The following is a 22,566-nucleotide window of genomic DNA, read 5'->3' on the forward strand; positions in this document are numbered from 1 at the left end:
TTCAAAGAGGCCACACTACATTCTCAATTAGAATCTAAGCATTTGGAATGTAGAGACTGTATCTAAAGCTTCTATTCGATTTCCTATAGCTCCTAACTCAGCATTAAATAATAAATATTTATCGGGTGACTATTTAAACTATGGGAAAGATGTGTTGGTCACAAAAAGAAGGAAGGAATGTCAGGAAATGAGGGTGAGTGGGAAATTCATTCATTCATTCATTCAACAAATACTGACAGACGATCTGTGATGTGCCAGACACTACTGCAGATCTTAGGATTAGAGACAAATTCCTTGGCAGAGAGAAAAAGACTGACCAAGGCCAAGATTATTAGTGAGTTGGAGAGTATGTCGAGAGGTGATAAATGTTAAGGGAAAAAGAAAGTCAAGAGATATGTATTCATGGGAAGTGGATTGCTGATTTAGAGCAGGTAGTCATAGAAAGTGTCCTCGAGTTTGTGACAATTAAGGACTACAAGGAGGGAGTGAACTGTAAGGGCATCTGAAGGAAGAAGATCTCAAACGGCGGGGGGGGGGGGGGGGGGACCATTCATTCATTCATCATTTATTCATTCCATATGGAGCACCTCTTATGTACCAGGAAGTGTCCCCAGGGAGACTTCGATAAACAAGGCAAGATCTCTGACCTCCAGCACATCCCACTGAAATGCAAATAATCAGAGTGAGCCCCGTCCCAACCTACAGGCCACCTCCTGCATGCTAGGCGCCAGCCTTGGAGGATATACAGATGGATAAATAAGGCATGTACTTAAAAAAGACCACAGTTTGGTAGAAGATTTGTTGACTTGGGCTTTTCCTGACACTCAAATTTCTGTTAAAACTGATAGGCACTAACCACCCTCCCCCATTATCCCCTTCCCCCATCCTAGAAAAAAGAACCAAAATGCAGTGGCTGTCTCTTTGCTGCTCTAGCCATCATGAGTCTGTACACCTGGCCCCCAACCTTTCTTTATCTGACTCTGTGGGACTAGAGAAATCTGAAGGAAAACGGCCACTGCGAGGAAGTTGCAGAGGGAAACTGTTGGCTCTAACTTAAAAATTCTCTGGAGCTGATCAGCTTCTTACTACCTTCACGGCTACCACACCGGGCCAAGTCACTATCCCCTCTCCCAGGACCTCCTAACAGATGTGCTGAAGCTACCCTGTGCCTCAACAGTTCATTCCCAGAACTGCAGCCTGAGAGATACTCTCAGAACACAGGTAAAATCTGACATCCACTTTCATATTTCTGATCCCTTTGCTTTGCACTACTTCTTTTTTTCCACAGTACTGATCACCTGCGAAAATACCAGATACTTTACTTATTAATTTCTGTTTATCACCCATCTCTCTTTGGTCAAGAGGAAGCTCTATGAGGGCAGAGATCTCTCTCTGTTCACTGCTACTATACCCCAAACATACAAGATAGCACCTGGAGCTCTCGTAGTCACCTGCTGGCTGAGCACTGACTGAGCCTGTGTGTTTCCTCGTGTGGGTTCCTAGCCAGAGGGTGAGCTTCTGAATGGCCACTGCCTGTGCTGCTCATGCTTGTATCTCCAGAGCCCAGGGCAGTGTGAAGACTGGGGTAAATGAAGGGATCCCTCTACTTTACTCTAGCCTGATTCAGAGTACGATTCATGACCACATCTTCTCTGTGTTTTCCATCCTTGTTCAGAACTGGCTCTCAACAAAGGTTACATGACCCGCAAATCCCCAGTTTCAGAGATAAGGATGCTCTGAAGCTCCGAGGGATAAGGATACCCTATTCGTCCAGAGTGTCCTGGCTAACAAGTGGCAGAGCGGGCGCTCACACACAATGTAACTATCACAGTGGTGCTGGTTTAGTCACTAAATCATGTCCGACTCTTTGCAACCCATGGACTGTAGGTTCCACCAGGTTCCTCTGTTCATGGTGTTTCCCAGGCAAGAATACTGGAGTGGGTTACCATTCCTTTCTCCAGGGGATCTTTCTGACCCAGGGATTGAGCCTGGGTGTCCTGCATTGCAGGCAGATTCTTAACTGACTGAGCCACTAGGGAAGCCCTATCTATTTTTCAAGACTGCCAGTAATTCTTATGTTATGCTATTTGCTAAACTTCATCTTCAAGCAAGGTACAATATACCCTAAATGCCGATCTTCACCTATTACAAAAGACACTTTGTAAAGGATGTGACACATGCAAAGGAAAACGCCATGGCATTGCGCTCTCTGCCTCAGTGCACCGGCCTGCTCTGCAAACAGAACCTGGATCGCGCTGAGCGGAGGGTTGGGGAGGTCAGCAGTGCACATCCATGGAAGCCCTTCTTCTAAGACAAAGTTTAAGAAAGGGCAGATTATGATTGATGAACCCAGCATTAGGGTAATGTTATCAGAGATACTTTCTACTTCTGCCCTTTGTGAGGAGGTCAGATTATAATCATGTTAGAACTGAACACAGTGCTTTATTAATGTTTCATGAGTGCGTCGGTTGCAATCAGCCTAGCTTCTCATGGATAAATTAAACCGATTCTTGATGTATGAACTCCATGCACTGAGAATTTATTGAAATGCCTACTCAGAGTGTCTCTATGACTCTTCCAGGTTTGCTAATGAAGCCAAATTTTGAATGTCACAGTTCTTCAGTGAAACACAAAGCTTGTCACTGTATTTACAAAATATAAACAACTGCAATCAATTATAACTAAAAAAATGGACTAAAAGAAATATATCATTCAAAAATCCAAATACTGCTTCATTTAAAAAAAATAAGAAAAGGAAATGAAGCTGTCAGGATGTAAAGACGGCTACAAATGCATCAAATACCTTTTTAATTGTTGGCATAGAATAATGAAACTGATCATTTATAATCAATGATATCTCTTTTTACAACATTATTTTTGTCTACTTTGCCTTTAAGTTGTTAACAACAGCCTGATTGAAGACGGAGGGAATGCTCCTTTGTATGGATGTGGAATATTAATCCACCCAAGAGCTGAAGGCCTTTTGTGGTACTGTGAGTGTCATTTCTTTGGGCTGTATGACATTTTCATTTTTTACCTGAGGCTCATTACAAAGAACTCCTTCAAATCACTGAAGATAATCCCAGTCCAAATTATAAATATACTAAAGCACATTTTCTCTAAACCCATTTCATAAGTACTAAATCCTGTATGAGCTTCAGAGCCAGTATAAAGATAGAAACTTTTAATGTTACAAAATAATATTTAAAAAATGGATGTTGTATTCATAGAATTCATGGAAAACTCATGAAAATTTAAATACTTCTGTATTTTACATTACCACCCAGGCTTTGTATATTATAGAAAGATTCATCTAGTAAATATTTCTTCAGCAAAAAAGAAGAGAGGTAGATAGCTGGTTACATTTTCCAGTTTTAACACAGATGACTATTTCTTCATAATATCAGTATGATTATTTCCCATCAGTATGATGGGAAAATGGACCAGAAGTTGGAGCAAAGGAGATTATGAACAGGATGCTGTGAAGGAAAACTTCAATTTAAAGAAAAGCAGTACAGGAGACCCTGAGACAGGACAGCAGTTGTTAGACACACCAGCTACACTTGGAAGGTGTCTTTTGATAGCTCTGATGCATTAAGAATCTTCCCAGAGGCAGCAGGCTTGTGTCTGGCCTTTGGCTCAATTCTGATACACCAAGAATGGCGGCTACAGACACAGAATCTTGCTGATGCATGTGGTAGCTTTCCCTTTCTATCCTTCAAGAAAAACCCTTCAAGGAAAACCCATGGAAAGAAGACCCAAAGAATAACCCCTTCTCAAGCCACCTATTATGTGCTGGCTAGGCACCTCCCATATAGGATTGATTCAACCTGGCACTGCCTGCTCGTGCCTCCGGGAACCAAGATGCAGGCAGTTTGACTTCCCCAAATAAATTTACACAAAGAATTTTGTGTAAAGTCTTTCATTCTATGGAGAATAGGTTCAGTTCACAAGCCTTATGAAATTCATTAATGCTTAAAAGATACCAAGAACTGTTTTTGAATAGAGAAAAAATATGGTGCTTTGCTTCTTTCATTTCTTCCTGAAACCGAGTTGGAACTTATTGCGTGCTCAGTTGCATTTGCTTCTTTGTGACACTATGAACTGTAGCCCGGCAGGCTCCTCTGTCCACGGGATTCTCCAGGCAAGAATACTGGAGTGGGTTGCTATTTCCTCCTCCAGGGGATCTTTCCAACCCAGCCATTGAACCCGAGTCTCCTGCATGTCCAGCATTAGCAGGCAGATTTTTTACCACTGAGCCACCTGTGAACTGGAACTTATTATTTATCATAAAAATGTTTTATGCCATTTTCAGAAATGCACATGTATTTATTTCTCATATTTTAGTTATAAAACTTATTCTTTTGGAGAGAGAAAGCAAATGTTTGAGAAATAGTTACCTTACCATATTATACACAATCCTAGTTCCTAGTACACTGAACATTAAGGTTGATATTATGTTTACAGTGAATATGAAATAGGTTTATTTTGAAGAAGCACTGTATTCAGAAAATAACAAGTGTTGAAGAGGATATGGAGGAACTAGAACAGTCATACATTGCTAGTAGGAATGTAAGATACACAATCACTTTGCTAACAGCTAATTTCTTAAAAAGCTAAACATAAATTTAACACATGACTCAGCAATTCTGCATTTTAAGTCTGAATTTTGCAATAAGGAGTTCATGATGTGAGCCACAGTCAGCTCCTGGTCTTGTTTTTGCTGACTGTATACAGCTTTTCCATCTTTGGATATAAAGAAGATAATCAGTCTGATTTCTGTACTGACCATCTGGTGATGTCCATGTGTAAATCTTCTCTTGTGTTGTTGGAAGAGGGTGTTTCCTATGACCAGTGCATTCTCTTGGCAAAACTCTATTAGCCTTTACCCTGCTTCATTTTGTACTCCAAGGCCAAATTTGCCTGTTATTCCAGTTATCTTTTGACTTCCTACTTTTGCATTCCAGTCCCCTATAATGAAAATGACATCTTTTTTGGGTGTTAGTTCTATAAGGTCTTGTAGGTCTTCATAGAACTGTTCAACTTCAGCTTCTTCAGCATTACTGGTTGGGGCACAGACTTGGATTACTGTGAAATTTAATGGTTTGTCTTGGAAACAAACAGAGATCATTTTGTCATTTTTGAGACTGCACCCAAGTACTACATTTCGTACTCTTTTGTTGACTATGTGCTACTCCATTTCTTCTAAGGGATTCTTGCCCACAGTAGTAGATATAATGGGCTCCAAAATCACTGCTGATGGTGACTGCAGCCATGAAATAAAAAGACACTTGCTTCTTGGAAGCAAAGCTATGACCAACCTAGACAGCATACTGAAAACCAGAGACATTACTTGGTCAACAAAGGTCCATCTAGTCAAAGCAATGGTTTTTCCAGTGGTCATGTACCGATGTGAGAGCTGGACTATAAAGAAAGCTGAGTGCCAAAGAATTGATACTTTTGAACTGTGGTGTTGGAGAAGACTCTTGAGAATCCCCTGGACTGCAAGGAGATCCAAGCAGTCAATCCTATAGGAAATCATCCCTGAATATTCATTGGAAGGATTCACGCTAAAGCTGAAACTCCAATACTTCGGCCACCTGATGTGAAGAACTGAGTCACTGGAAAAGACCCTGATGCTGGGAGAAACTGAAGGAAGGAGGAGAAGGGGATTACTGAGGATGAGACGGCTGGATGGCCTCACCTTCTTGATGGACATGAGTTTTAGCAAGTTTCAGGAGTTGGTGATGGGAGGCCTGGCATGCTGCAGTCCATCGGGTCGCCAATAGTTGGACATGATTGAGTGACTGAACTGAACTGAACTGAGCAATTCTATTGCTGGGTATAAACCCCAAAGCAAGGACAAAAACTTGTCCATATAGAGACGTCCATTGGAATGCTTATAGTAGCATTGTTCCTAACAGCCCAAAAGTGGAAAGAACCCAAAAGTTCATTAACTGATGAATGGATAAACAAAATGTGGAGCATTGTTACGAAAAAGAGGAACAAAGAATTGATATACACTACAACATGGATGGACCTCAAAAACTACGCTAAGTGAAAGATGTCAAACACAAAATAACACATATTGTATGGGTCTATTTAAGTAAAATATCCAGAAGAGGCAAATCAAGGGAATTGAAAAGAGATTAATGGCTGTCTGGGGTTGGGGGTGGGCACAGGCTCTTTCTGGGGTAAAAGCAATGTTCTAAAATTAGATTTTGGTGATGGTCACACAACTCTGTAAATATATTAAAAATCATTAAATTGTACAAGTAAATTTATGATAAATAATGCTTTAAATTAAAAAAAAAAAACCATATATAAGGTATTCCCACCTTACAGATGAGACATGTGAGGACAAAACATATCTCATAATTTGCTCAGGGCAATGAAGCTAGTAAATGGCAGAGCTTCAATTCCAGAGCCAGGGAACTTTTAAACCCTAAGTGAATCTCTCTCTAATATAAACACCTGGCACTTATTAATTATCAGTGCCCACATGAAAACCTGTGCTCAATCAGTTCAATCAACATCATGAGAAAGAGAAAAGTGGTCCAACAATTTTTGCTACTTTGCTTGCCTGAGTGAAAGATTTGTTTTACTTCACTGGTTTGGATCTAACTAGACAGTATGCTAAAATCCTTACTGCCCCTATGTGATTCACTCAGCAAATATTTGGTGACTAAATACTACTGCAGCCAGCAGGGCAGATATGACCGAGAAACTGAGACTCACTCAACTCGGACACCACTCAGTACGCAGTGGGTTCTAGGGCTGAATTTGTAGATGTAGTATCTTTACACTGATATCATAGTCAATATTTAAGTATGTGGGGCTTCCCTGGTGGCTCAGTAGTAAAGAATCCACCTGCAATGCAGGAGACATGAGTTTGATCCCTGAATCAGAAAGATCCCTTGGAAAAGGAAATGGCAACCCACTCCAGTATTCTTGCCTGGGAAATCCTATGGACAGAGGAGCCTGGTGGCTACAGACCGCAGGGTCACAAAAGAGTCAGACACAACTTAGCAACTAAATGACGACAATAACAAATTCAAGTATGTAAGGGTACTGTGGTAACAATGGACTACCTGTTCTAAAGATAAGCATAGATTCTTAGAAACATACATTGTTAAAGTATAAATCCTTCACATTAAAAAGATAAACTGAAGAGATAAATGTATGGCTCAAGAAGATAGTATATGTTGTAAAATTACAACATATATCCAAAAGTACCAACTTATAGATTGAGAAGTAAGAGAAATCCTACAAAAAATTTAGGTCTTACATGATATCACCTCACTTCCTAGGTGGCTCAATGGTGAAGAAATTGCCTGCCAATGCAGGAGACACAGGTTCCATCACTGGGTCAGGAAGATCCCCTAGAGAAGGAAATGGCAACCCACTCTAGTATTCTTGCCTGGAAAATCCCACGGACAGAGGAGCCTGGCATGCTACAGCCCACGGGGTCACAAGCAGTCGGACATGACTGAGCACACATGCATGTGTACAAAATATTACCTCAGGATGAGACTAGGTTACAGATTATCTATTTAGTAACTTTAAAGATAGGTTAAATGAGTCTTTCAACTGAGTCTACTGCCTTAGTACCAACTTTCTAGAATAAGTATATTGAAAGTAAAATATTTCTTGGAGACAGAAAAGATAGCTCTAAAATTGAAGGAAGCATGTGACTGACAGTGGCAAAAAGAGACATAAAATCAGGGGTAGGAAAAAAACAAAGAAAAAAAAATCAGGGGTAGGGTAGAGCAAGGGATCATATACTTTCTGATCCTGTTTATGCAAAATATCCGGAAAAGGCAAATCTTTATAGAGACAGAAAGTAGATTAGTGGTTGCCAAGGGCTGGTTGGAAGAATGGGGAAGTCGTGAGGATGCTAAAGGGAATTGGGTTTCTTTACAGGATAATAAAAATGTTCATAATTGAGTGTGGTGATGGTTGCAGAACTCTATGAGTAGACTAAAACCCATTTCTTTTTAAACTTTAATTGGTTGACTTGCATGGTATGTGAATTATATCTGTGTGATATATGTGAATTACACAGCTCTTACAGAAGAAGGGACTCGGGGATATGTGAGATCCACTCTAATATGTGGGCATTATTTGGATTCTAATTCAAATAAATATACTGTCAAAACAAAATAAAACATATTTATGGGCTAGCTGGAAAAAACTGGGAGTGAAACAGGGTTAAAAATATATTTTAGGTCATTGAGTTTATTGATCTAATTCTTCAATTGGCTAAGAACCAGAACAAGAACACTAGAGAGGCTGTTAGGTAAATCAGCTCATTCCATACAGCAAAACCACACTGAGACTAAAATCTACTTAAATATGGATAAATATATTAAAATCTATAAAATAACCACATGCAAACACTCTATCAATATCTACACATTCTTTTACACCAGACATCTGTCATACAGACTTAAAAAGCAATGGCATTTTCTGTCTAAGAACGTTTACAGTATGAGTGTTCTCTTAAAGTCAAGTGCATGATACTTTAAGGTATGTTTCACAGCTTACAATTTCTTACAGACAAGTATGTTCTAAATGTACACTATTTTGTTTTGAATATTTTATGAGTGAAGAAAGAGAACAGATACAGCCAGTAGACAAAAATAAGGAATGGGCATTAATGTCAAGCATTTTAGAATATGTTGCATTAGTCAACAGATGCTCATCTGATTGTCTTCTCCTAAGGGAGCAAAAATAACTGAATTACCATTCCTTTATTAGTCCTCATGAAAGGAAAATGCACTTTACAATAAAGAAAACTGTCTAAAGACAACTGTAAAATCCTTTCTTTCTTCTCAAAAAATTAACCTTGTATTTATAGATGTTAAATGAAAATTTGTTAATAGCTAAAAACATAATAAAACTACAGAATATTTTTTACTTCCTTGTGACTGATGAAGAAAAAACAAAATTGTTCTTACCATCCTGTTGATTCGTACAAAGTCTTCAGGTTTTTTTGCCCAAGGGGGAAGATCAACATCATTTACCACCACTTCATCTTCTCTGACTCCAAGATTATATCCATTACTGTTGACAAACATCTCCGGAAGGTAATAGAATTCTGGAATTAGTTCCTGCCAGGAATAAAAAATGTAGCATATTAAACCACTTTAAAAATCAGTTGAACAGAAGTATTAATTTATAAAAACTATATAACAGAATTAATTTCTTCACTTAAATCCAGTATTTTATTACTTGATTCCGTTCTTCATTTAATTTTCTTCAGATAAGAGCCTAAGAAAAGAAGATGTTTTTCTTCTACAATATGCTTGACTATAAGATTTTCAATCTTATCTTGCCACAGATTACTTAAGAGAAATGGGTTATAGAATCAATAATAGTTCCCAACAGTATTAGTAAACAAGTATATAAAGGCATATCTACAAGTCTACGCTGTTCAACACACTTTTTTGAATACTATTAAAATACCAAAATTAAAAAAAAAGTTTAAAATATTGCTCATATTGTTTAAAAACCATGTAGCATCTTCTACTTTTCTTTTTGACTCCACTGGCAATTATAATACATGATGTTCATGAAGAGACTCAGAGTTCCATTTTATAATTTGGCAAAATAAATTATTTTTATACCTACCACTAAAGAAAATTAAGAGATAATGCAACATAATAAGTTTTAAATATTCAGTACATGCCACTTGAATAGTAAATTCTTAAGCTGAATGCAAAGACAACTTGTGTTACTTAGTGTATGTACATACGACATTAACAATTGGGTTCAAGGCAAACTTGTGTTTGATGCACAATGTCTAGTATGTGGTTTGTGTAAATTGAGAATAAATATGCCACAGAAACTGATTTCACAACCTTAAAAAATTTTTGTTGTCCTTTCTTTTAAAAAACAACTGCAGGAAATGAAACCAAAAAACTACAGTTTTTATGTATACCATCAAAAACACGAAAAATACTAATCTTTACAAATATCAAGATGAGGGTTAAATTAACTTTATACTGTGAAAATTATAAGAACATTTATTTGAGTAACATGTCCAACATGGATGGCATAGTAACCAAAATTTGAATCTCACTATGGATACACAGGGATGCATAAAAACATTAAAAAATCCAAACCCCCCCAAGCCACAAAAAGGAAAATAAAAACCCCACAAAACAAAGCAAGCAAGCAAGCAAACAAACAAAACAGAACAGACTCTGAGGTCTTCAAATAAACTGGATTCCTCAGCCCAAGAAATGCATACACATAAGCATTCTCTCTATGGATTCTCATACTAAAACCAACATTTATCTGCTATAGCATTAAGAGAGTTTTCATGTGAGCAAATCCTCTGTGAGAAATCGATCCTTATCCATTCTTATGATGATAAATGTGAACCATAAGAAAGACAGAGTAATGTTTATTTCTCCAGCATTATGAGAGTTTGAACAGATTCACATAAATGAATTTTCTTTACAAGCAGAGCTTAGCCTTTTAAGAATCCATTTCTTCCATTTAAACCATTTAAACAGAAATCTCCAAAACCCATTACATAATCCCCAATATTTATTTATGCACGTAGTAAAGTTTGAATACCAGACGTTGTGATGGGTACTAAGAAAACAAATAATGAACAGACACGGCCTCACCATTGAGTGATTCATATTCTGGCCTGTGTGGCAGATATATGAAGTGGCGGTTACAATACACAATAATACACAATACACAATAATAATGAAAGAAGTACAAACAAGGCACAAGGGATCAGTAAGGATAGAGCAGGAAACTCTGGGCAAGTCAGAAAAGATTACACTGGAGATCGGACATTGAGTTTGATAAAGATGGAGGAAGGGACAGGAGGACCAGCAGAGAGTACTGCCAAGGAGTGGCAGGAACTGAGTATGGGTAGAGTGTAGGATATATTAGGGGACAGATCAAGATAGGGAGATGAGGTACACGGAGTCAGATGATGAAGGAAGTTTTATGTCCACCTAAGCTGTTTGGATTTTGTATTGCAATAATTTTAAAGAAGAGCTATTGCCATGGTTACATCTGTTTTAAGGCAAGACACTAAGAGTCAAAGTGAAGAATAAAGGTGGAGAAGAGGGAGCTCAGGCATATAAAAAGGGTGGCTCCAACAGTAAAGAATCTGCCTGCAGTGCAGGAGACTGGGGTTCAGTCCCTGGGTCTGGAAGATCCCCTGGAGAAGGGAATGGCTACCCATTCCAGTATTCTCGCCTGGAGAATTCCCATGGACAGAGGAGCCTGGCGGCTACAATCCACGGGGTCACAAACAGTTGGATACGACTGAGCGGCTAACGCTTTCACTGTTTGAGAAAACGTGGGAAATTAGTTCAAGATGTAGAACACTGCTATTTGAATGTTACCCGTTTTATATACGATACAGAGTAGAAGGAGCCTCCCAAATGGTCCCCAATGGGGAGAGGAATGAAAGCTCACACAGTTGCTCCACGTAGAGGGTGATTTATATGTAAGAGGATCACATAAGTCAGGAATTTCCCTTCTGTCTTTCATTGGATGTTTGTGTTCATGTTCTGTGTCCAGAACTAGACTACATAAGCTTTCTTAAGGACCAAGAGGGATATGCTGTACATCCACATGGATATGGCAACACGATTTATATTTTTATTTAGACCGCCCAAAGAGTTTCAGTCTATCTTCAACTGTCTCTGTGCTCTCATGTTTTTCATACATATTATTTCCCATTGTTTCCTGTGGAATAGGGTCATAAAAAATATATGGTCATCATTAACCTACTTGCCTCTGTAATACTATTTAATATTTCACTGAATGTCATTCAATTATATCTGCAAAGGCATAAGAAGCCTAGGACTTTATATTAATAACAATTTGGGCAAAGCAGATTTTGAGCCTAATGTTGTGAGGTTTATATTTTGTTGAATCCCCCACAGCTTTTGGAGCTATACTCTGTACACAGCAGGTGCTCATTAAATATTAAACTATTGAAGATGCTAGACAAAGTTATTTTAATATCACTAGAAATCCTCTGGGGAATATGCAAATGGTTGGAAGATTGCTTCAAGATAGGAAAAAAGCCAATGGAGTACTCGATTAAACAAAAGAAAAAAGGATGCACCTAGAGATAAAATCTGCACCTCCTGATAGGAAACTTTTGAAGCTTAAAAAACATTACCTTGTTTATTTTAGTTATGCTGAAAGTTTCAGAAGTGGAAAAGAGTCCAATTTAAATTTAGGAAAAGTTGGTTTTAACAATGCCAGAAAAGTTGTAGCTAATCTGAAGAAGTGGAGGACCAGGTCCTTTTCATTTTAATGTGAGCACTCCAGAAAGAATGGGCTGGAAGCTGGCTGCCACCAAAGAGAACAAAGTGAGGCTGAGGAACCTCCACCCTGACGGTTATTTAGGGAGGGTTTGACAGGAACACTTGGGAAGGCTTGAATTGCAGCCAGTCATGAAAAAGTAGGATCATCAGGGCCTTTGGGATGATCCTTAAGTGAGACATTTTCTCCACTCTGGTCCTCATCTGACCAACCAGACCATGGTCATAAATTAGGGTGTTAACTAAGATGTTGGTGTAAGCTCTTGGTGGCTTGACGTTTGACAGGATGAAGAAACTGTCCCTGAATCACTCTGCCAGTTACTTTTGGTTTTTTAGGATGCAGATTTAAAAAAAAAACAAAAAACACAGACACATTTTAAAGCAATATGAAAAATTCCTGAGGCACAGCATATTTGCAAAGCCCCCTTGAAGCTCCAAAAGACCAAAGCTGCAGAGCTGGGGAAATTTTTTTTTTTCTTTTCTTTTTTTCCCTGAAGGGGAAGAAAGAGAGAGTAAACCACAAAAAGTCTATAGAGAAGTTGCCAAAGTAGCTGAGTGGGTGCAAGTTTTTATGCCTCGATTTTATTGTTTTAAAATCTTGTTTCAAACGCATTTTGATTTTAAATTTAATATGTAAATACAAGGCATTTGTACATAATTTATGCTCACATTTATATTGCTTAAAACATTTGTTTATTTTTAAAAATTTCATGAATAAGAGAGTTTCATCACTGAGATTCAAATGTTAGGTCCAAGAAGATAATAATCACTATGTCTGGGCTCCAAGACAAGCAAAGAGCTGAAATGTCACATCTGGTCATTCAATCTTGAAACAGCAGGAATTATCATTTATATCTTACTGTGTCATGCACTGTTCTAAGAACTTCACATCTTTCTCTTAATCTTCACAAAATTTTCCTAAGGCAGGTATCCTCGTTCTTCCCACTTTGTAGAAATGAACATTGAAGTTAAGTGATTTGCTAATAACTATACTGCAAATAGGTGATAAAGAGAAGCCAAGCCCAAACACTTTAGATCCAGGTCCCTGCGCTTACATTCTGTTTTTCCTTTTAAAGCAGTAACAACTCTGTATGACTTCATTCTGTTTTAATTTTCTGTGTAGCAAGTCTCCTTTTCTTTCTTTTTTTAAAAATTTACATATGCTCCCGAGTCCTACTGTGATGGAAATTCCATAGACAAGGATCTTGTCTCTCTTGCTCACCTGTTCACCACTGACTTGTAAGAATGGTGCCTGACGTATAAAAATGGTACTCAATACATATATGTGGGATGAAAAATTAATAGATCATTGCGATATGTTCATTAAATCCTGAATTTCTGCCATGAAATAGTGGTAAAAAGTTTTGAAAGCTGTGGTTTTCAAACTCTGTTGGTTAAAGCAGTCACCTCAGGGCTACCAGTCAGTTGTAGTGAAAGGGAAGGCTGGCAGGCTGGCGGTTTGGGGACCGTCCCTTCCAGTGGGGAGGTGCGACTTTCCGTGCATTGGGATCAAATTATTCTGAGTTGAGATCCAGACTTCTTGCCAGCCTGGGCAAGTTTCTTAAGCTTTAAGAAAAAAACAGTTCTTGATATACAAAATTGTGATGGTGACAGCAACTAAATCACAGTTTGGATGTGAGGACTAAATGGGGGCGATGTGCGCAACAACACATTTCATAGCTTTATGCAAAACACATTTTTGAAGATACTCACTCAGTTGATAGTTTATCCAGTATCAAAGTATATCCTGTAATCAGGTTTTTTTTTTTTAAAGCTCTGTCACTTTTATGTTTGAATGGATATCTATGTAGACATTTTAGATGATTTAAACATTTTTATCAAATATTTAGACTAACTTATATGTTACCTAAGCTAAGCAGATATATAAGTTACTTGCACTTCAGATTTTGGTTTTGTCCAAATGCACAATCAGATTCAACAGAATGGTATAAACCAAACTGAAACTTACAAATTTCTGAGAATTAGTAATTTACAAAGTTTTTTTCAACCATTCCTGTAACAGTCTCTCCCATCCTGCCTGCTATCTGGCACGTCCATTTTACAAATCCTCCCACAAAGAGGTGGACTCTATTCTACGTCCATTTTACAAATCCTCCCACAAAGAGGTGGACTCTATTCTACGTCCATTTTACAAATCCTCCCACAAAGAGGTGGACTCTATTCTCCCTCCCTCTGAGAACAGGCTGGCTAATTTCAACACAGAATGGGACAGGATGACACCCCAGGGCTTCCACAGATGCCTAAGACTTAAGAGGCTTGGCAGCCTCCTCGTTTGTTTCCTGAGAAGCCAACCATCAGATAAAACCGTGTGGCTGCCATATGACGGGAAAGATTGTATGGACAGACAGACAGTCCTGGACAGTCCCTGACCACTTCATCAGCTCAGATGAGGCACAAAACATGAGAATAAAGCCATCTTGGCCCGGCCAAGCTTCTCCAGGTCTCACTGAAGCACAGACCCGAGTGGTTTCTGCTGAGCCTTAACTCCAATTTCATGATGGTCAGTAAATAACAGTTGATGTTGTTTTGAGATGGGTTTGGGGTGATTTGTTACATGGTGATAGGAAACTGAAACAAAAATTCATGCCTTGGAGTGGAGTCCTGAAGTAATAAAAACACGTGGCACTGGCCTCGGGACAGGCAGGAGGCAGAGGCTGGAAGGATGGAGGTAAGGAGGTGAGGAGACTGTTGGAGGCGGGTCAGTCAGGAAGTTGCTATTGGAAGTAGGAGAAAATGCATGGTTTGCAGTGTGGGAAAAACTAACTTGATGCATGCCTGCAATCATTTCAAAGACAGAAAAAGATCTAAAGAACTTGTGCTTCTGGTTCAGGATATTTCTAAGCAGAATGTCAAAAGTGACCACTGGTTTCTTGTAATAGTATTTGTTGTTGTATAGTTGCTCAGTTGTGTTCGACTCTTTTCCGAGCTGATGGACTGAAGCCCGTCAGGCTCCTCTGTCCATAGGATTTCTCAGACAAGAATACTGGAGTGGGTTGCCATTTCCTACTCCAGGGGATCTTCCCAACCCAGGGACTGAACTCATGTCTCCTGCATTGCAGGCGAATTCTTTACCGCTGAGCTACCAGGGAAGCTCCTTTACTAGGTACATGGATAAAGTATTATGAGCTATGGAAGAATCTGCTCAGACTTAAAGCAGTCCTTAGAGAAACACAGGGGCCTAGGACAATCTTGTCAGATTCTCAAAATTAAAAAGAAAAAGTTCAGACAAGGATATACTAAGGTACTATAAGTAAAATATAGCCATAGGTAAAAGGGTACCTGTAAAACCCTTTGTAAGTTTTCAGGAAAATTTAAGATAGTGGTTTGCAGGCCCACTGGGCCACACAAAAGGATTCCAAGAATCTTATGAGCATGACCAAGGGCATCCTATTCACAGCCTGGAGTAGGGAGGATCCTTCTTGAAAGAACTGGTGAGCAAGTTTTTTTTTTTTTTATGATAGTGAACTATAATTTGATACACAGAAAAAAATCCACAAGTTTTTAAAGTTGCTGCATCAACTTGGGCAAAAGAGGGTTCAGCCCCAACTTTCTGTGACCAGGAGTTGCTGTGTACCTTCCACACTTACCCCTTTCTGAACAGAGTATCTGTTGAGGTTTACCTGTTCCTGTCTCACCTCTGGGGGATGAAAGTACATGGGACAGATAACTTGTCTTTTTATCTTCCAGATCTCCAAATTAGGAATTTCTGCACGTAATGTGTATCTGGACCTGATAAAGATCATCAGCTACTAGGTTTTGAGCCTGACCCAATAATGGGATGAGACTGTGGGGGATAAGCTGAGTATATTTTGTTTGTAGGAGGAATGTGAATTGTGACTGGAAAGAGGACTTAAGCACATTTTTTTCAAAGTTGACCACAACAATCCCATCAACCTCCACGTACTTCTGAGGTGTGACTTTGCTGCTCATTTCATGGGGAAGTGGAGCCCAGTTATCCTGTCCCTTGACTTGGGTTGGCCCTGTGACTTGCCTTGACCAAAAACAACGGTATGGAGGTAACAGTATGTGACTTCCTAGCCTAGGCATTAAGTGGGTTTTGCAGCTTCTGTTTTTTATTCTCTTGGTAGGGAGACACCATGAAAAAAATTGTGATGGTATTCCCAGACAGACTATACAAAAAGAGAGAGGCCCAGCCAGTCCCATCAGCTCCAGCCATCCTTGCTAAGGCACCAGGCATGTGAGGGAAGTCATCTTGAACTTTTCAGACCCAGAGGAGCCAACCAATTTGACCCCACATGGATCAAGGACAAGCTGTACCTGATGAACCTTATTCTGATTGCAGAACTCAGAAAATAAATGATTGCATTAAAAAAATTTTTTTTAAGTCACTAATTTTGAGGGGTGGTTTGTTACACAGCAATAAATGATTAGAGTATGACTTGATCAGTCAATTACTCCAAACTAGTCAATGTGGCTGGGCTTCCTAGGCGGCGCTAGTGGTAAAGAACCCACCTGCCAATGCAGGAGACATAAGAGACATTGGTTTGATCTCTGGGTCAGGAAGATCTCCTGGAGGAAGGCATGACAACCCATTCTAGTATCCTCGCCTGGAGAATCCCATGGACAGAGGAGCCTGGCGAACTACAGTCCATAGGGTCGCAGAGTTGGACACGACTGAAGAGACTTAGCACCCGCAGGTATGGCTGGATATGATTGTGAGATCATGCAGAAAAACCAAAGCAGCAGCCCATCCAACGGATATAAAGCAGTGGGAATAACCGAACGGCCCTCAGTGCTAGTTATGGCTCCCTCTTTACCTGCTGTGTGAACTTAGGCAAGTCACTTAGTATCTGTGAACCTACTTTATGGAATAGGGATAATGATTTCTATCTTATGCTACTGTTTTGAGGACTGTATCAAATAACCAAGAAAAGAGCCTGTCTGAAAACTACTGAGAATTATTCGAGAAGAACGCACTCCCCTGTTACAACTGGCAAGTGCGCTCCTACAGGGTCACTTACGGCACCAGCTTGCCTACTTAAAATAACAGCTCTTCTGTTTACCCTCTTCCCATTGAGAGATTCCTGCTAATCAGCTTCTCTTTAAGGAAAGAGGCCAAGTAGATTAAAATTTCCTAAATGAAAAATAGTGCAGAAAGACACCAAATATTATTAAAGAAATGGCAAGATGAATATTAAAACAGGCATTTTGTGTCTGTAAATTTGATTTCTAGTATGTTTTAACAGCTATACTAAAACCCCATGATACAGTTAATAGTATTATATGTGTCCCTCAATAATAAGAAAATATCCTCAAAAAGAATTTCTAATTTACAAGCTTATGACAAGTTCAAGCTGCTGAGAAATTGGACTTGAAAGTATTTCTTAGAATGATAGAAGACCACTATTAACACTATCATAATTGTATACCTATTGCATCAAATCTGACATTCCAGTTTAATATATTTTGCTGAGAGAGCATACTATTTTATGGCTTCCTAGTGAAATCAAATCCAACCCAGACGTTTTCACTTTTCTAATATAATTCACTGCAAGGTTTTAAAGCTGCCGTCTCTTTTCTTCCTTTTTTCCAAAGATTGATGCCCTGGCATTCGTTAATTCCACAAGAGCTCATAATGGGTCAATGAGTCAGTGGTGAGCACCTCCATTAACTGTATTAATTTACACTATGTCACCTTAATGACATTTTGTCACAGCTCCCTTTTCTGACATCTGCATAGCTATTCAAAAGTAATATAACAACTTTTGAAGGCATTAAGGAAAAATTAGTATAAGAACTTCAGTAAGTTGAATGTCATTGTTACCAAGACTATACTAGAGGAGAGAAATAAAAAAAAAAAGTAAAAATGAACTGGTCTGACTTAACTTGTAAGACCTCTCTTCAGAGAGGTCACTTCACCACGGCTCCTTCTCTGCCCAGCTTGCACTCATTACCGCAGGACAAGAACGATGCTAACAAAGAGAGAATAAAACCATTCCCTTTGTCCTAGTTCTCTTTTATACAAGACCTTAAATCTACTTTAGGAGATACTGCAGAAGCATTTTTCTTTAGAAATATAAAACCACTGGTCCTGAGACTGACATGTAACTAGGGGAGATATCTGGTGACCAGAAGAATCAATAAAATTCTTAGGATAGAAGGTAAAGCCTAAAACTCTACCTACATACATAAATTAGGATGACTGACTTGTGTGTGGGCTTGTGAGGGTGAATGTTTGAATTAAGTTGAAAAACCAAGTTTCCGTTTCCTGATGATGTCAAGAGTCAAGAAAACTTTGTCAAGAAAAGCATTTTCACTTGAAAGTTTGATATAATATGGACACAGCTCTGAATTAAGATAATGAATAATCTTACATATGATAGAAAGCCTTAAAATATAGATAAGAATATTTAATTCACATTTAAAATAGCTATTGAATGCTTTTTAAAGATACTGTGTTAGTTCTAGAAGCCTACTGACTCCCCATTTTATATTAATTCTCAAAAAAATTATTAAATAAGAAATGGATTCTCTTCTTGATATCATTCATTGTAAATCAATTTAAATGATGGTTTATGGATCTTTCAGAGTTGGATTCCTTAGTGAAATCATAAGTTTGATAGAAGGAAAATATGGACCTTCAGAGTTTCATATAGTAAGAATGCAGGTTAAATTATCTTATTTCCAAATGTGAATACATTGTACATATAAACTAATATTCATTTATGCAAACTCTGATAGTAACAAATAAGACACATAAAGATACTACAGATTACTTGGATACATTCTTTTGTTTTCTGCTTTGAAAGAAACTAAATAAAAGTTGTACTCATCCAATTTCTTATAGTTCAGTAACACTGTAACTGCCTTTAAAAAATGTTTGCAATAGATAAGCACAAATATGTAAATGACAATTTTTACTTTAATTCACTACCTTTTGTTGGATTAAAACACTAAATGGAATGATACTATAACATTTGTATATTCAGCAGCATGAGTGGAAGTGATGAGAAAAATTTGAAGAAAAAGAGATTAAAGTAAGAAACGTATACCTATGTAATAACTGGATCATTTAATCTTATCAGAAAAAAATGAGGAAAAAATTGAAGAACAAATGTATTTTAATGTTTTGAATAAGATTATTTTTTAAAAAATGAAAGTCCACGTAAAGGAGTAATACATCTTTATATTTACCAATAGGTAAGCAGTAGCAACTGTTAAAATGACTCTGCTCTCCGGCTGGTCCAGGATATTGTGTGTGTGTTGGTTTAATCTAATGTGTATTGTTGCGTAGTATCCCCAGGCACAGTCAAGTAAAAGCTAAGGCTGTACAGAAAAGCCTACATTTTAAATGGGTCTTGTCATTAATGCTTTATTAATTGCCCCAGGCTACGTAAACCCAAAGCTGGGCAAGCTATAACAATATGACACATTAAGGTCAAATCCAATTCCTGCTGTGTTTTCTGGAATGGGCCAAATATTGAGTTAACAGCAGGAAAGGCAATTTATGGGCTTTTCTTTCCATCTACCGATTATTTGATCTAAATTAGATGGGAATTTTTTAAAAATAACAAAAAACATCTTAACTGAATAATAGAATCTTGAGTCATTTTCTGTGCACTCAAAATTATTTTCAAGTCCCTCTTAGGTGTACCACATAATTTTTAAAATATGGAACAAAGCTGCAGAATAAAGTATCTTATACACCCACTTAAACAAATCAAAATTTCAACGCATTTTGAAATTAATGTCAACAAATAAAAGAGCTTACCTTTACATCAGAAGTATCTCTCTGACTAGTTCTCCAAGACCTTGCGACAGACGAGAATGTTCGATTAGGATGGTCAAATTTTCCATCATTTGCATTGAGGAAGAAGGTTGTGAAAGGTTCCTAAGCAAAAAAAAAAAAAAAAAAAGCAAATCAATAATTTGACCCTTCTGAACACAACTGTTCTCTTTCTTTGTGAAACACGACTTTTTTGGAAACCCTTTTGAGGTGGAAACCCTTTTGAGACCCTTTGGAGCCTGTTTTGTGAGGCAGGATCCTGTCAGGAGGGGCTGGTCTGAGTCACTCTGGGTCACTGAATCACCTGTCACTCTGCAACCTTGGCAGCTTACCTTGCTTCTTGCCCTTCAGTCTTCTGATTTATAAAATGATGGAGTTCTAGTGCTCTATGATTTTATGACGAATGACTTTGCATTGCTGTCAACATATAACTCAGATCTTCTTTCTCATAACTAAGGCCACACATAGTAACATTGCAATAAGAAAATCTCTCCGACACTATGGTGTGAAAATTGCATAGGGGATGTCCATCTTAGACTACCTGAAAGTCTCCTAAACTTACTATATTATGACCTGATGTTTTTAAAATGCAAATCTCCTTGACTGAAATCCTGCCATAGCTTTTCAGAGCTCTTAGGAAAAAGCAGAAACTATTTGATTTGTCTTAAGAGAGCCTGAGTGATATGGAACCTGCTTAAACTCTTTATCTCTTGCCATTCCCTTATTCACATCCTAAGGTCTTGCCATGTTGGTCTCATTTCTCGTCCTCTGTATGGGATATTCCCTCTGCCTGCTACAAACGTAACCCTCTACCTCATCATCCTGACTTGGTTAAGCTCTTCTTATCCTTTAAGTCTCAGCCCAAGATGTTGTTTCCTTCTGAAAGACCTCCCTTGATTTGCCAAGCCCTCCAATATGTTCAAATGGTAACATATATTTCCTCAAACACATCCCTGAAGAATTTGTGACTGTTTTTTGAAACTGACTTTTAAACATTTTTTACTGGGGTATAGTTGCTTTATAATGTTGTGTTAATTTCAGCTGTACAACAAAGTGAATCAGCTCTATGTATACATACATCCCCTCCCTCCCACCGCATCACTCCACCCCATCCTACCCCTCCACCCCACATCCAGGTCATCACAGAGCACTGGGCTGAGCTCCCCGTGCTATACACAGCAGCTTCCCACTAGCTGTTTACACAGGACACACGTCAATCCCAATCTCTCAATCAGCCCCCCTTACCCTCACGTCCACCTTTCTGTTCTCTATGTCTCTATCTCTGTTCCTGCCCTGCAAATAGGTACACCAGTACCATTTTTTAGATCTCATATACATGCGTTAATGTATGATATTTGTTTTTCTCTTTCTTGTCCATCTTTCCCACTATATGAATAGGTTCCAATGCTCCTTGGAAGAAAAGCTATGACAAACCTACACAGCATATTAAAAAGCAGAGGCATTACTTTGCCAACAAAGGTTCATATAGCCAAAGCTATAGCTTTTCCAGTAGTCATGTATGGATGTGAGAGTTGGACCATAAAGGAGGCTGAACACTGAAGAATTGATGCTTTCGAACTGTGGTGTTGGAGAAGACTCTCGAGAGTCCCTTGGACTGCAAGGAGATCAAACCAGTCCATCCTAAAGAAAATTATCCCTGAATATTCATTGGAAGGACTGATGCTGAAGCAGAAGCTCCAATACTTTGGCCATTTGATGCAAAGATCTGACTCACTGGAAAAGGCCCTGATGCTGGGAAAGACTGAAGGCAACAGAAGAAGGGGACAATAGAGGATAAGACTGTTGGATGGCATCACCAACTCAATGGACATGAGTTTGAGCAAACTCCGGGAGATGGTGAAGGAAGCTTGGCATGCCACAGTCCACGGGGTCGCAAAGAGTCGGACATGACTGAGCAACAACTACTACCAGATTCACTGTTTTATCTCCAACACTTAGAAGAACTCCTGGTACACCCAAGCTGCTCAATGTGTTAATATAATCTGTTGAAGGAATGAATGAAATGACACTAAAACAAATCAGATAGGACTAGATCAACTCTAGTCCTTCTAGTATTCTGTGACTATTACCTTACTGCAACATGGTGTCTGTCATTAAGTACATATTCCCTTAGCAGGAAACCTAGGAATAACGTTATCACAAGATCCTAATGCATTTAAATTTATTGCTTTTTTGTTATGTTACTCATCATAACAAAGATGAGTATATATTTACTTTCTTATGGTTCAGTCCCTCTCTCTTAAATCTAGGATAAATGACATGTCACTCCTAGGTTCAATAACATTAAGAAATCTTTCCTACATATTTAGGTTTTTTTCTCTTAATATATAATCTCTGTTCATTCTTTTATATCCGTAAAACATACTCTGTCTCTTTAAACTCCTCTTTTTGCCACTGGTCATAAAGTCCAGTTGTCAGGCAACAGCTATAAATATTTATATGCCTCAGTATCTTCCTGAAATTTAG

The 22,566-nt window shown here is 38.5% G+C and overlaps 1 protein-coding gene across 1 annotated transcript in view; it reads right to left on the reverse strand.

Annotated features, from left to right (window-relative positions):
• The window catches only part of NBEA (neurobeachin), a 649,896-nt gene that overhangs the window by 51,233 nt on the left and 576,097 nt on the right, over positions 1-22,566 (reverse strand). Inside the window, exons 46-47 of the mRNA XM_061133617.1 lie at positions 20,065-20,184; positions 8,961-9,113 (exon numbers count right to left, since the gene is read on the reverse strand). Of these exons, the coding sequence (XP_060989600.1) occupies positions 8,961-9,113; positions 20,065-20,184 (273 nt within the window). The remainder of the gene's footprint in view (positions 1-8,960; positions 9,114-20,064; positions 20,185-22,566) is intronic.

The sequence above is a fragment of the Dama dama genome, chromosome 30 (assembly GCF_033118175.1).
Source record: "Dama dama isolate Ldn47 chromosome 30, ASM3311817v1, whole genome shotgun sequence".
In the NCBI taxonomy this organism is placed as follows: domain Eukaryota; kingdom Metazoa; phylum Chordata; class Mammalia; order Artiodactyla; family Cervidae; genus Dama; species Dama dama.